The 13,806-nt window shown below is 44.2% G+C and overlaps 1 protein-coding gene across 2 annotated transcripts; it reads left to right on the top strand.

Moving 5' to 3' along the window:
* Positions 1-1,509: 1,509 nt before the first annotated feature.
* LOC133235464 (serine protease 45) lies at positions 1,510-9,226 on the top strand. Of its 2 annotated transcripts, XM_061397005.1 has the most exons (6): positions 1,510-1,711; positions 3,605-3,631; positions 6,724-6,871; positions 7,106-7,380; positions 8,235-8,398; positions 8,734-9,226. In XM_061397005.1, exons 1-6 carry the CDS (start codon positions 1,609-1,611, stop codon positions 8,965-8,967), a joined length of 951 nt encoding a protein of 316 aa, XP_061252989.1. In that variant the 5' UTR covers positions 1,510-1,608; the 3' UTR covers positions 8,968-9,226. The 2 variants fall into 2 exon arrangements, with proteins under 2 accessions (XP_061252989.1, XP_061252988.1); XM_061397004.1 differs by lacking the exons at positions 1,510-1,711; positions 3,605-3,631 and having other exon boundaries at positions 3,656-6,871.
* The last annotated feature ends 4,580 nt before the right edge of the window (positions 9,227-13,806 follow it).

Below are 13,806 nucleotides of genomic sequence, written 5' to 3' on the forward strand. Positions count from 1 at the left end.
GGATCTCCTGCATTGCAGGCAGATTCTTTACCAACTGAGCTGTCAGGGAATCCCACTGTATAGCACAGGAAATATATTTAATGTCCTATGATAAGCCATAGTGAAAAAAATGAAAAAGAATGCATCTATATAATCTCTGTACTCTGTCATTTGAGTCATGTCTGACTGCAACCCCATGGACTGTAGCCCACCAGGCTCCTTTGTCCATGGGATTCTCCAGGGAAGAGTATTGGAGTGGGTTGCCATGTCCTCCAGGGGATCTTCCTGACCCAGGGATTGAACCCATGTTTCTGTATCTCCTGCATTACAGGTGGATTCTTAACCCACTGAGCCACCTGGGACACCCCATATAATCTATGTATCTATATAAATAAATAATTTTGCTGTACAGCAGAAATTAATGTAACGTAAATCAACTATACCTCAATAAAATTTAAAAAAAGAAGTCACTGAATATTCACGGGTTAACAAAATAAATTCAACTTCTTGTTCCTATATCATCCCAATCAGGTGTTCTTGGTCAGCAGGTGGCTTTTCTCTATATTATGATTCCTCTCAGCCTTGTGGTTCATGCTTACCTACTTCAGAATTCCCTGGAGGGCTTGTTAAACTACAGATAACTGATTCCGCTCCCAGAGTTTTACATCCTGTAGGTTTGGGTGGGTCTTAAGAATGTACATCTCAAGTTCCCAGGTGCTGCTCCTGCTGCTCTGTGGACCACACTTTGAGAGCCATTGCTCTGCATCAACACAGTAGAGAAGTCAATCTTCTCTTTACTGCCTTTGCATCGAAGTGGCACACGTCACCTCCCCTCACCTCCTATTAGTGGAACTCATATTCTGGACTACTGCAGATGCTAGGGTGCAGAATGTGGTTCCCAGAGTTGGGTCCCCCACACTTGACAGAAGCAGCAGGAATCTTGGTTGTCATCTCCCAATCCGGGATACACCAAACAGATCCCCAAACAGCATTCTTCTACAAATCATCCTGTGAAAGCCCAAGGTTTCATATCTGCCACCATTTCTTTGTTTCTACCATCCCACTGGTGGTTTGTGAAAGTGTATAAACGCCTTTCTGAGGTCTCCCCCAAGATCTCTTGTTCAAGTCTTAGGTCCAGCTTAAATGTCACTTTTATAAGGACATCTTGCCTGATTCCCTAGCCTTAGTGTTCTTTTCTGGTACCTTCTACATCTTTCCAGAGTCTCAAAACAACATAAACTGAGAAACTCTTCAATGCAAGGGACACAAGGTTGTGATCAGAGGCTGGACGACATGTCGCCAACACCAGTCTAAGGATTTGGATGTGCCTTCACTGGCCAGGTCTGGGGGTACAGTCACCAACTTAAGGCACTTGGGTGTACTTCCATGGCACCGGCCACTGAGGAGGCAACGAGAGGCATCTTCACGGAGCCTGCAGGAGGTGGGCCTACGTGTTGCTAAGCGTTCATGATTCCAGGTGCACCATCGCGCGTCATCGACGTCATCACGTGCTGGACGGGCCGTCACGTGTCTGAAGCTCCGTCATGTGCGTCAGGTGCGGGTGAAGTCGCGGCGTCCGGGGTTCACGCGCGCCGCCGCTGCTGCCGCTAGAGGCCGCCTCAGGGGCCTATGGCCGCCTCGCTGTCCCGCCTTAGCGCAGGGCTTGCAGCCTCGAGGCCGTTAGGCCTGAGCCGCAGCTTCCTGCTGCTGGTACTGCTGCTGCTGAACTCGGGTGAGGGCGGCGTCTGTTCCGCGCCGCTCCCGCTCCTGGTCGTCCACCCCGACGCTGCCCTCCAACCCTCGGGAGAGGCCGGGATGGGCCCTGCGCCGCCCGCCAGCCCGGAGCCCCTTGTCTACGGAGCCTTCCGGCCTGTCGCAGGGCGGTTCCCTTGTTCCAGGGCTCGCAAACTCCCGCCCTCTCTGCGGCTACCCTTAGGCCCGCCAGCCCTACAGCCTCCTGAGGCCTTGTGGTGCGAGGGTAGTCCCCCCTGCTGTGGGGGATAAGCCCATGGTCTCCCACACTTAAACCAGTGTGGTCAACTTCACTTTCTTCTCAGAGCCTCTGTTCTTCGGAGAGTGCCTTACTAGCAGTGGCTTCCTTCCCTCAGGAAACTCAGGCCCTCAGGTGCTGTCTCCCTTGACTCCCTCAGCCCCGGCGGCCCCTCCAAACCTGACTGTTAACCTTTCTTTAGGAATCAGAGCCTGGCCTCCTGTTCAAGGTCAGCCTGCTCACCCCTGCTCTGGACTCTGGGCCCTCCGTCTGCTCTCGTAGATCTGTATCCTCTCCCTTTCTATTTACCGTGTCATCCCCTCACTGCCAGATTTCTCGCAGTAAGTTTTCACTTCATCTTTCCTTCGGTGCTTCCTCATTTGTCACTTAATCCTTAGCGCGTTCCTGGCATGTCTTTGCCCTGTCATCCCTGACCTTTCCACTCCTCCCTCTTTGATATTCTCTAATCCCTCCGCTTCTCTCAGGCCGTGCCTCCTGATTCTCCTCTACCTCAGAGTGACTCCCATGCTCTTCTGTGTTCCTCCCAGGCCCCCCATGTTCGGTCATCCCCGACTTACTGGTGTTCCCAGAAGTCTTGTCTGGGTTCCCTCTTCACTGCTCCCTGAGTGAACTCATTTGCCCTGGGTATTGAGCTGCAGCTGCCATTTATGTGATGCTCCCTCACGAAACAATATGCCTGGATGCACAGCAACATACTGGGCATCTGTTCTTGAATGACCTAGAGCCATCGCAGCTCCTTGGGTTCCAAAGTTGAGATCCTTTTCTTCCGATAAACTAGGTTCTCTTATTCTGTCCTCTTACTCAGTGGATAGTAGTCATTTTTCTCTAAAATCAGAAATTGGGGAGTTTTCCCTAGACTCAGCTATCTTCCTTAGTCCCACATCCAGCTCATCAAGTCTTTTGCCACTGCCACTTCGTTCAGCCCTCCTCATTTATAGCCTGGCTTCTGCCAAGTCTTTGGTGAAATCTTACTGCGTTCATCCTTTTCACCTTCCTATCTAATCTGCATACTGCCTTCACAATACAAGCCTGACCATGTCACACCTCCACTGGCCTCCCTCCTCCCAGAGTCTCACCCAGGCTTCTTGGCCTGACTTAGGAAGGCACTTCTGATTGACTCCTGACTGTCTTCCCTGGTGTCATTTCTTGCCATCACAGGCTTTGTCCTTTATCCTCTAGAGTCTCTAGCTTACACCATGATGTTTCTTTCATAAAGAATGTCATTGTCACTTTTCATTTCTGTTTTACTCTCTCATCTTTAAGATCTGGCACAATAACCCCTCTTTCCAGAATCCTCTCTGTCTTCTTCTGGGCTTACCTGACACCTGGAGCCTTGTTCCCACATTGATCTCACATGAGTGACTGTGTGTTTACTTGTGACTTCTCTGCTGGACAACCTGCTCCTCAAGAGCACATACAGGATGTGTCTGTCGATACACCTCTGTCCCTTGATAGAACCCCCAGCTCCTTGGCCTTGGGCTCCAGGGCTGGGAACAGAGTGGGAGATAAGGAAATAATTGGTGAAGGATTGAATGAACTAATGAAAAATGTACTTCTTCATTGTCATCCTGTTACAACCTCTTATTTCATCTCTGTTCCCCGTTTCTCCTCCAGGTTACAAAGGAGACAGCACCAAACCAGGTAGGTAGGGTAAGACCCTGCCTCAAGAAAACCTTGGATCCTGGGAGGGTATATTCTGAAGAGGGTCACAGAGATAGTGTTTCTGGGTCTATAGCAAGCAGAAATTCAGTGTAAATGGCCTGCTTTCTAAAGAACAGCCTGTGCCTGCCAGGAAGTACAGACTCAACAGTGCACAGTGAAAGCGTATCTTGGCCTCCTGTGAGAATGCAGAGCCTCTTCAAGTTCAACCCAGGCTGTATCCCATCAGGGAACATGCCCAGGAAGAAACCTTTTGAGCTCTGAACTGTTCATTTGCAAATGGAGCCTCTTGGGCCTTATGGAAGTGTCTGCAGAGCCTGGCTCTTCTGGGTTCTTCCTGTCTTTTTCCTTAGACTTTGAAGGGTGGAGGGTTGTGTTGCTCCTGTTTGTTCATAGGTTTCCATTCTAACAGGTGCACCCCGATTTATTGTGGATTGTTTGGTTAGTTATTTCTTCTTATATCTTTGCCCTACCCCTATTCCTTCTCTTCACTCTCCTCCCAACCTTTCTTGTATGTTCAATGCATATCTGTGTTTTGGTATAATTACATATTGTGGTTTTGTGTGCATGTATTTTTAACTTACATAAACAGTATGTGCTCTAGATCTCTTTCTGTTTCCTCCTCTTTTCATTTAGCTCCATTTAAAAAATATTTTCCTTGGAAATAATTTTAAACATACAAAAGACTGAAAATAGTACAAGGAACACACACATATACATAATTTTTTTCAGAATCAGTTGAGAGTAGCATGCAACTCTTTATCCCTGAATACTCTGATGTGTATTTTCTAAGGATATTCTCTTAGGTAATCACAGTACAACCTATGAATTTCAAAAATGTACATTGATACCATATTTTTATCTACTGTCCATATTCTAATTGAGTCAGCCCTCTGCATTCCTACCAGCAATTTGTGAAGGTGTATATATTGTTACAGACCTCCCACCCCTTGGCTTTATCCAGCTTTTGCCTATCTAACAGATTAAAAAACTGACTCTTTAGTTTAATTGAGATTTTTCTCATTACTAATGAGCATGTCTCATTGTGCTTTTGGCCTCTTGAATTTCCTCTTCTGATAAATTGATTGTCCTTATCACTTTGTACATAGTCTGTTGTTCTTTTTTCTTGATTTCCTGGAGTTCCTTGTATATTCCTAACAAAAGCATTGATTTTAGACATTGCAGATATTACCTGCTAATCTGTCATCTGTCTGTTAACCTTGTTCCTGGGGTCAAAAATCCTTGATTTTTATGTACTCATGTTAATCAGTTTAATGCCTTTATGGGTTGTGGTTTGTTTAAAGAGTCCTTTTCCATCCCATGTCACATGTTTGGCTGTTAACTTTACAGTTTTACCTTCAAGGTCTTCAAGTACTACTAGAGAAGAACTGAGTTTTGTTTTTCTTACTTATTTTATAATGAGCCAGTTTTCCTTAACCATCTGCTCAACAGTCCATCATTTACTCAGATTGTGGTAGCTCCTTTATTTACATTAAGTTCCTGTATTCTGAGGAACAATTTCAAGTTCTCTGTTCCTTTTTGGGGTCCTCTGGTCTGTGCTTGGCAGTACCAGTTTTCGTCACTATGGCTTTGTTGTGCGCCTTAGTATCTGCTAGGACAAGTATCCCTTCTTTGCTCTACCTTATGGACCTTTGTTTTTCTATTTCAATTTTAAAGGAAGTTTATCAAATTTCTTAAAAATTTGACATGGGAAAGTGACTTTACAGATTAATTTTGGGAAGAATTGCATCTGAAATATTTATTCTATTTTAAAACAATGGGTCTTTCTCCATTTATTCCAGTCATTTTCAGTGTCCTTTATTAGAGTTTGAAATATATTACCACAGACATCTTGCTTAGTGTTGAATACTTGAATTCCAGGGTATTTTATAATTTTTAGCTATAAAATGTATCTTCTTTTGAATATAGTTGTGCTATATTCAGGTCGGTTGGGGTAGAGAAATGTTACTGATTTTACAAATCAGCTATTGAAGTATTATATACACGCCTGCAAAAAGTGCACACATCTTGTGCCCAGCTCATGAAATTAGCACACAGTGAATGCATCTGTGAAGTCTCCACCCAGTCAGAAAGTAGAGTGGTACCAGCACCCAGAAGCTCCCTTCTGTCGTCCCAGTTACTTCCTTTGCCCTCCTCCCACAAAGTATCATTACTCCTGGCTTCTGAAAGTATAATTTATTTGGTTTGTTCTTTAATGTTGTATAATGTTTCCTGTAGATTTTCTTACTGCTAAAGTAAGAGTTTGTTTTGTTTTTAGTCATAAAGCTGGGTTGAATTTTTGAAATGCCCTTTTCTATATCTGTTAAGAAAAGCGCATGATTTTTCCTTAGAGAAAAAGAACTGTGTATGTGAAGAATACCCCAAGAGTGCTTCCCCTGTGGACTACCCTTGTGCCCTGGGACAATCTCCACATGATCATGGTTCATTATTTTAAAAAATATAATATCGGCTAATATTTTATTTACAATTCTGCATGTATCTTCACATTCATACAGTCATACAACTTGATTGTTGAAACTACTTGCAGACTAACAGTGTGTAAGCTGTGAGTGGGAGGCCTCTGTTGGCTCCATGCTGGGGCTTTTTCTTGAATCGTCTGTGTAAAGATTTCTGACATAGAAGTCTGGAGATTTTCTTGACTCTGAGTAGTATGGGGACAGAGGCCTTTTGCATTTAAGAGATGCAGAAAACCTTTTAGGAACATGGCCTGAGAACATAAGAAAATACATTTCCTGTCTTGGGGCTCCTTCTATGCTTCTCCCTAGTTTTGAAGTTCTGTGCTTTTCGCTCCCTGTGTGTCTCAGTATCCCTCTCCTCCTGTCACGTCTCTGTCTTGATGCTTTTTATCTCTGTTATTGTCATCTTCTGTCCAGCTCAGTGCCTTCGGGCAGGCCGCTGCTCTTCTCTCACGCTTAGTTTCCCCTTCTTTGAAATGGAAGCAAGTCCCCGAGTTTACAGCCTTGTGCAAGTTCCCCTGGGGGCATTCTTGGTCTTAGTCATCCTTAGCCTCCTCTGTGTGGCCACTGTATCTCCCTGGCACACTGTTCCTGAAGCTTGTGGCCAACCTTGGTGGCCGAAGAATTTGGACCTGTCTCGCCATTGGCCCTGGGAAGTGAGCCTCCGAGTGGGAAATGAGCACGTGTGTGGAGGGGCCCTCATTGACCTCAAATGGGTGGTGACTGCTGCCCACTGCATCCAAGGGTGAGTATGGCCTCTGGAGACCCAAGACTGTAAAGGACCCAGCCTAGACTCCTTGTTTCCTCTGTGAAATAGTGTGGGGATATAGGAGGTTGAGGGAGCAGGAAGGGATTTCCACAATAGGAGAGAGTCACTCAGGCAGGACTTCTATTAATGGGGGCATCCTTGGTGGAGGTAGGAGCATAGTGTTGCTTGAGAACCTGAGATCCACCAGATGGGGCTCTGTGTCTCCTGTAGCACAAAAGAGTATTCAGTGATTCTTGGCACCTCCAAGCTGAAGCCCCCGAACTCCACAAGAACCCTCTTGATCCCTGTGAGGGACATCATTATGCACCCCAAGTACTGGGGCCGGACCTTCATCATGGGTGATGTGGCCCTTCTCCAACTTTACAATCCTGTCATCATCAGCAAGTATGTGCAGCCCATCTGCCTTCCAGAGCCCAATTACAGCCTGAAGGTTGGGACACAGTGCTGGGTAACTGGCTGGGGCCAGGTTAAACAGCGCTTCTCAGGTAAGGAGGAAGGGGTTGGGAGTGAGGTATGGCACCCCAGAGGGTACACTCCATTCTGTTCGGGTTTTGCCTGCTGAGCCCCTTCATGGTGCTTCTCACGAAGCTGTTACCTATGACCCCTGGTTCTTTGGATGTGTTAGGATTGCTCCTCACATGAGAACTGTTGCCATGGTTGACACCATTGCACTTGCTGTGGGCCCTTCATTTAGACCTAGGAAAGCCTGATCACTTGCTTCTTTCAGAAGCTTAGAGTTAGGGATTCATAAATTCATTCACTTATTCGTTTACCTGACAAATGTCAACGTTCAGGCATCTGCCACATGCCAGACCCTTGGCACTGAGGATGTATGTCCTGCCTCTTGGGAACTCATAACTGGAGTGTGGGTAGGGGCACAGACTCAAGGAAAGAGGCAGAGACTTTTTCAGGTGATCATGAGAGTAAGTGAGGAGGAGTCTGGGATGAGCTCTGGGCAGAGGGTCTGCCTGAGGTGCCAGAAGGAGGAGTGAGTGTCAGTCAGGTGGCAGAGGGCACAGCCAGTACAAAGCTCAGAGGCTGGAGAGAAGCAGCATGGTGTAGGGGTCTCAATTTCAGAGTAGTTGCACTGAAACTTGTATTGTATCCTGCTTGGTTCAAAAGCAAAAGATTCCCAGAGAAAAGGGTTTTGGAGTAGAGCCTTAGAGAGTTAGGTGCTTGTCAGACATGGCCCACACCGCAGGGGAAGGGACAAGTGAAGGAGGGCCTGTTGACGTGAAGGGCTGTGGCCAAGTCTTGATGCTGGAGGGACAAACCCTGGGGAGAGGCAGGGTTGAGTGGAGTGAGGAGTCAGTTCTCACCACACTGGACTCCTCCACAGCCAACTCCACGCTGGCCCCAGAGCTGCAGGAGGCCGAGGTGTTTATCATGGACAACAAGAAGTGTGACCAGATTTACCGCAAGAAGTCCCACATCCCCCGCGTTGTCCCCCTTGTGCTGGGGGATATGATTTGTGCCACCAATTACAGAGAAGACTTGTGCTCTGTGAGTTTCTGGGAGGTTCTGGCAGCTGTCCTTCGGTTGGGATGACTCCAGATAGGGGGGCAGTTCCCCAGGGAGGGGTTTGCTTGGCCTCCCTCTTTGTCATCATCATCAGGCAGAGCCCTTCTCCCATCTTCCTTCCCCGTGACTTTGATTTTTGCCTGATATTCTGGGATGGGGTCCTCAACTGAGGAGTGAAGGAAGATTCCAGGTAGTGAGATCCTCAAGGATTGAAACAAGCTTCCAAGCAGAACTCAGAGGGTGGGCATTCTGGGTCCCCCAGTCCCTTGGGCCCCAGCTGGGCCGGGAACCTCCATCACTCCTTTCTCTTTGCCTAGGGGGATTCTGGGGGTCCACTGGCTTGTGAAGTCGAGGGCAGATGGATTCTTGCTGGGGTGTTGTCCTGGGAAAAGGCCTGCGCCAAAGTACGTAATCCGGGCGTGTATACCCGTATCACCAAATACAGCAGATGGATCAAGAAGCAAATAAGCAATGGGATTCTCTCAGTTCCCTGCACTTCTGCCTGGCTCCTACTCCTGTTCTGGCTGCTGCAGCCCCAGATGGGCCCCTGATCTTCGCTCTCCCTTCTCCATGCTTTGCCTTTGCTGAATGAGGCCAGATCAAGATTAGATCAAGGTCATGCGTCTGTATTCAACAAGAGTCAAGATGGGGAAAAAGTGGCCCCTGGGACTGAGACCAGTTTTGGCCTCCTAGTGGGGAGGGAAGTGGTGGATGACTAAGCCTTGAGTGACCAGGAGAAAGGAAGTGTGGCCTAGAAGCGCTCTGGAATTGGGGATCAGGATAGCGGGGATTAAATTTGTGAAAACATAAGCTGACTTTGTTCTCTTTTCTGGGTGGCCCTGGGGATTGGGGATCGGTGGGTGGGCAGGGCCTCCCGGAATTAATTCTCAGGAGGCTTCCCAGAGTGGAGACTGTTGTTTTTGCTAAGCCACTTGTGCTGCGGCTTTGGGAAAGGGCTTGGGCCTGAGGCATCAGTTTTCTCAACTGGAAAGTGGGCGTGAGGGGAGCAACTGAGACACGCGCTATAGGTGGCAGTAGGAAGGACCTATCGTGCTCCAAAATCAGCTTTCTTTTTTTTATAACTGGCATATAAAAAAATGATTACAAAAGTCCTGATCCTATATTTTTTAAAAATTAAAAATAATTAAAGGCAATATTTGGATTTTTGTTGTGATTTACCAAAAAAATTCAGAAATACACATAAAGATTCCCCCTTGCTCATTAACCCCCCACCAGTAATGCTGCTCCCCTCCTCAAAAGTAGTCATTGTTAGCATCCTTAAATATATCAATGATTTTTTAAGCAATTAGACTCATATATATATTATTAATAACCTACATTAAAAAAACTATATGCCTTGAAAACCTTTCTATGTCAATACCTAGAGCTGTTCATAATTTTACATCATGTCACGTGTACCATGTGAATGTGTGTGTGTCCTTTAACCAGCACCAGGGTTTAGGCAGTTTCTGAACTTGCCTGCCTTGCAGCAGTGTTGCCATGAATGCGTTCCTGCACACTTGGGGTGGAGTTGGGGGACACACTGCAGCATGTCTGCAACGTCTTCCTAGGAGTGTACTCAGGGGAGGCCCATCAAAGGAAACGCAAACGTAGGAACTTTGGATGAGCACTGTTGGTATAATTTACTCCTCCCAAAGCTGAGCCAGTGTACATTTATACCTATGGTACACAAGAACGAATGTTTCTTCTTTTTTACTAAAAAATGGATATTATTAATCTTCAAAAATTTTGCCTATCCAGTGGTAGAAAGTTATATCATTGCTGTTTTAATTTGCATTTCCTTGATTGGAAGAATGTCTTTTCATGTGTTTATTGAAAAAAAGGCGTATCTTTCCCCTAATAAAACCTTTGCTCATATGTCTATTTTAGTAATTGTTTATCTTTTTCTCATGGAAGGTCTTTCTGTTTTCTAAATATTTTTTGTTGTTGTTGTTCAGTTGCTAAGTCATATCTGACTCTTTGCTACCTCATGGACTGCAGTCTGCCAGGCTTCCCCGTTCTTCACTATCTCATGGAGCTTGCTCCAACTCATGTCCATTGAGTTGGTGATGCGGTCCAGCCGTCTCATCCTCTGTCACCCCCTTCTCCTCTTGCCCTCAATCTTTCCCAGCATCAGGGTCTTTTCCAGTGAGTCGACTCTGAATATTTAGCTTTTTAAAAAATCATTTATGATTGTGCTGGGTCTTCATTGCTGTGCACAGGCTTTCTCTAGCTTAGATGAGCAGGGGCTACTCTTGGTTGTGGTCACAGGCTTCTCTCGCAGTGGTTTCCCTGGTGAAGAGCGCAGGCGCTAGGCGCATGGGCTTCAGTAGTTGTGTGCTAGGGCATACTTGCTCTGTGGCATATGGAATCTTCCCAAACCAGGGACTGAACCTGTGTCTCCTGCTTTGGCAGGCTGATTCTTATCCACTGTACCACCAGGAAAGTCCTGAATATTAAGTTTTTGTTGATTACTTTACAAATAGTTTCCCCAGTTGTTGCCACTCATCTTTTAGAAATATGTAGAATAGAAGGGTAATCCTCCTGTAAAGACTTCAAAAATTATTATTGAATGAAGTCAGTCTTTATTTTCTTTATGAATTTTGGCACTTGCTTAACTTGGCCTATTCCACCTCCAGATTATAAAGCTGTATTCACATATTTAATATTTTGATAAATTTGTTTTTCATGTGTAACTGTAATCCATTTGAAATTTATGTATAGTGTGAGGTCAACCTCTCACACTATTTACTGTAGAGTCCATCCTTTTCCTGCTGAATTGAATGTCCACATTTATAATAACAAAATTCCAATATATTTGTGGGTAGATTTTTTTGAAATCTCTGTTATTTCCCACTAATCTGTCTGTCCCTGGGCTAATGCTGTACTGTTTCAACCAGCTTCATGTTATGTTTAGTTAAATGGTAGCAAAAGCTCTCTTCTTTAAAAAAAACAGCTTAATCTACAAAGTTTGCCTTTCTTATAAACTTTATAATCTGTCAGTTTTCATTAAATTTTTTTCTTTAATATTTTTCATTAAAAATATTATTGGTATTTGAATTAAAATTAAATACACAGAATAACTTGAGGAAGATTGTCATTTTTACAGAATTGAGTTCCTAGCCAGAAATATAGTATATGCCTCCATTCATTCAGCTCTTCTATTCATGGATGTCTGGAAAAAAACTGAGTTTATTTCTGAGTAGTTTACAAGTTTTGATTATGTTTTTTAGGAATGGTATCTTTTCCACTACATTTATAAAACTCCATTTATTAGGTATTTTAAAGCTATTGATGAAGTAAAAGCATAATGATCTTGATTCCTGGTCATCTTGCAAAACTGTGTATTTAATTCAGTGGTTTTTCAGTGATTCTCTTGGCTTATTTTGGGGTAATCAAATTAAAATGGTCACAGCTACCTCTTGTCTGTTTTGAAATTCACGCCATTTATTTCTTTTGCCATCTCATTGCAGGAGACTCTAGTGCAATGAATTAGTAGCAATAATGGTGGGAGTATATGTGCTGAATTCTTCTTCTATTCATTTCATAGATACTTATTGGGACTTTCCTCTGTGCGAGGCACTGTTTTGGGCCCTGGTGACACAGTTGTGAGCTTTTAAGATATAATTTTTATTAAATTTGTTCACATAATGAAATACGTTACTAGATTTCCACCAGATTGCTTAGGTAAATTTATAATATTCTCTGGATTCATTTTTCTACCATTTTGTTTAGAATTTTTGTTCCAGTGTTGGACTGGCCTACAGTTTTCTTTTTTGTTCCACTCTTGGTATCATTACTATACTGGCCTCTTAAACATGTTGAGGAGCTTTCTAGTATTTTCCTGTGCCCTACAGCAGTTTGTATAACACCAGCATTATCTGTTCCTTACATTTGATAGATAGTAAACATAAAATTTACTGGGCCTGATGCCTTTTTTATGGGGTAGATCTTTGAGTGTTTAAAAAAACCTTTCATAGTTATTGGCTTAGTTGGGTTTCCCACCTCTTTTTGCATTAATTTTAGTAAAAAAGAAAAAAGCAATTTAGCTTAGATTTTAATATTTCAAACTGATAAGTAAAATTTGAACCTATGACTCCTTTCCTATTTTTAATTGTTAACTTACATGTGTACTCTGTCACTTTTCTTAATTATTAAAGATTAGATTTACCAAATTTTTGTCTATTTCATAGGTATTTCCCACAAAACCTGATGTAGTATTACTGGTTAGCTTTATGATAGCCATCCTTCCTTCATGTTACTACAGATCCAGACAGCAGCTCACACTCTCTGCCATGTTGCTCATCATCTTCAGGGAGAAGCTCTCACACTCCCAGCTCCAAAGCTGGGTGGCCCATTGGCTTGATCTAATTAGCATAGCCAGTGCTCGGCCACCTGACCCCAGGTGGGTTATCCCAGTTAGCATAAGGTATGGTCCCATTACTTCATGGCAAATAGATGGGGAAACAGTGGAAACAGTGACAGACTTTATTTTTTTGGACTCCAAAATCACTGCAGATGGTGACTGCAGCCATGAAATTAAAAGACGCTTGCTCCTGGGAAGAAAAGTTATGACCAACTTAGACAGCATATTAAAAAGCAGAGACATTACTTTGCCAACAAAGGTCAGTCTAGTCAAAACTATGGTTTTTCCAGTGGTCATGTATGGATGTGAGAGTTGGACCGTAAAGAAAGCTGAGTGCAGAAGAATTGATGGTTTCGAACTATGGTGTTGGAGAAGACTCTTGAGAGTCCCTTGGACTGCAAGGAGATCCAACCAGTCCATCCTAAAGGAAATCATTTCTGAATATTCATTGAAAGGACTGATGCTGAAGCTGAAACCCCAATACTTTGGCCACCTGATGTGAAGAACTGACTGATTTGAAAAGACCCTGATGCTGGGAAAGATTGAAGGCGGGAGGAAAAGGGGATGACAGAGGATGAGATGGTTGGATGGCATCACAGACTCAGTGGACATGAGCTTGAGTAAACTCCAGGAGTTGGTGATGGACAGGGAGGCCCAGCATCCTGCAGTCTATAGGGTCACAAAAAGACACGACTGAGTGACTGAACTGAGACCTGAGAGGAGAGAAATACACCCTCTCTCTTAATGTGGATGATGAAGCAGAAGGATGCTGGCCACCATTTTTCAATAAGGGGACTGACTCACAATGAAGTTGCCATCACTGAAGCGAGGAGACAGAAATTTCAAGCCTGTTTAAGTGAATGTTTTACTTGGGAACTCCTAAATGGTACAAACTGCCTTTTGATTTTAGTGATCAAATACCCTTCTTTTTGTTTATTTCATGAAAATTCTTTTAGCTTTAGTAGTCCAATGTTCCCCCTTGGGGGGCTTTATTTTATTGTTCTTTTTCTGACTTCTTGAGTAG

Source organism: Bos javanicus, chromosome 22 (genome assembly GCF_032452875.1).
Source record: "Bos javanicus breed banteng chromosome 22, ARS-OSU_banteng_1.0, whole genome shotgun sequence".
Taxonomy (NCBI): domain Eukaryota; kingdom Metazoa; phylum Chordata; class Mammalia; order Artiodactyla; family Bovidae; genus Bos; species Bos javanicus.

Coding starts and splice junctions, on each gene's coding strand:
- LOC133235464 (XM_061397004.1), top strand. CDS start 6,507: ATGCTTTTTATCTCTGTTATTGTCATCTTCTGTCCAGCTCAGTGCCTT. Junction 6,872..7,105: donor GCTGCCCACTGCATCCAAGG/GTGAGTATGGCC, acceptor TGTCTCCTGTAG/CACAAAAGAGTATTCAGTGA. Junction 8,399..8,733: donor ACAGAGAAGACTTGTGCTCT/GTGAGTTTCTGG, acceptor CTCTTTGCCTAG/GGGGATTCTGGGGGTCCACT.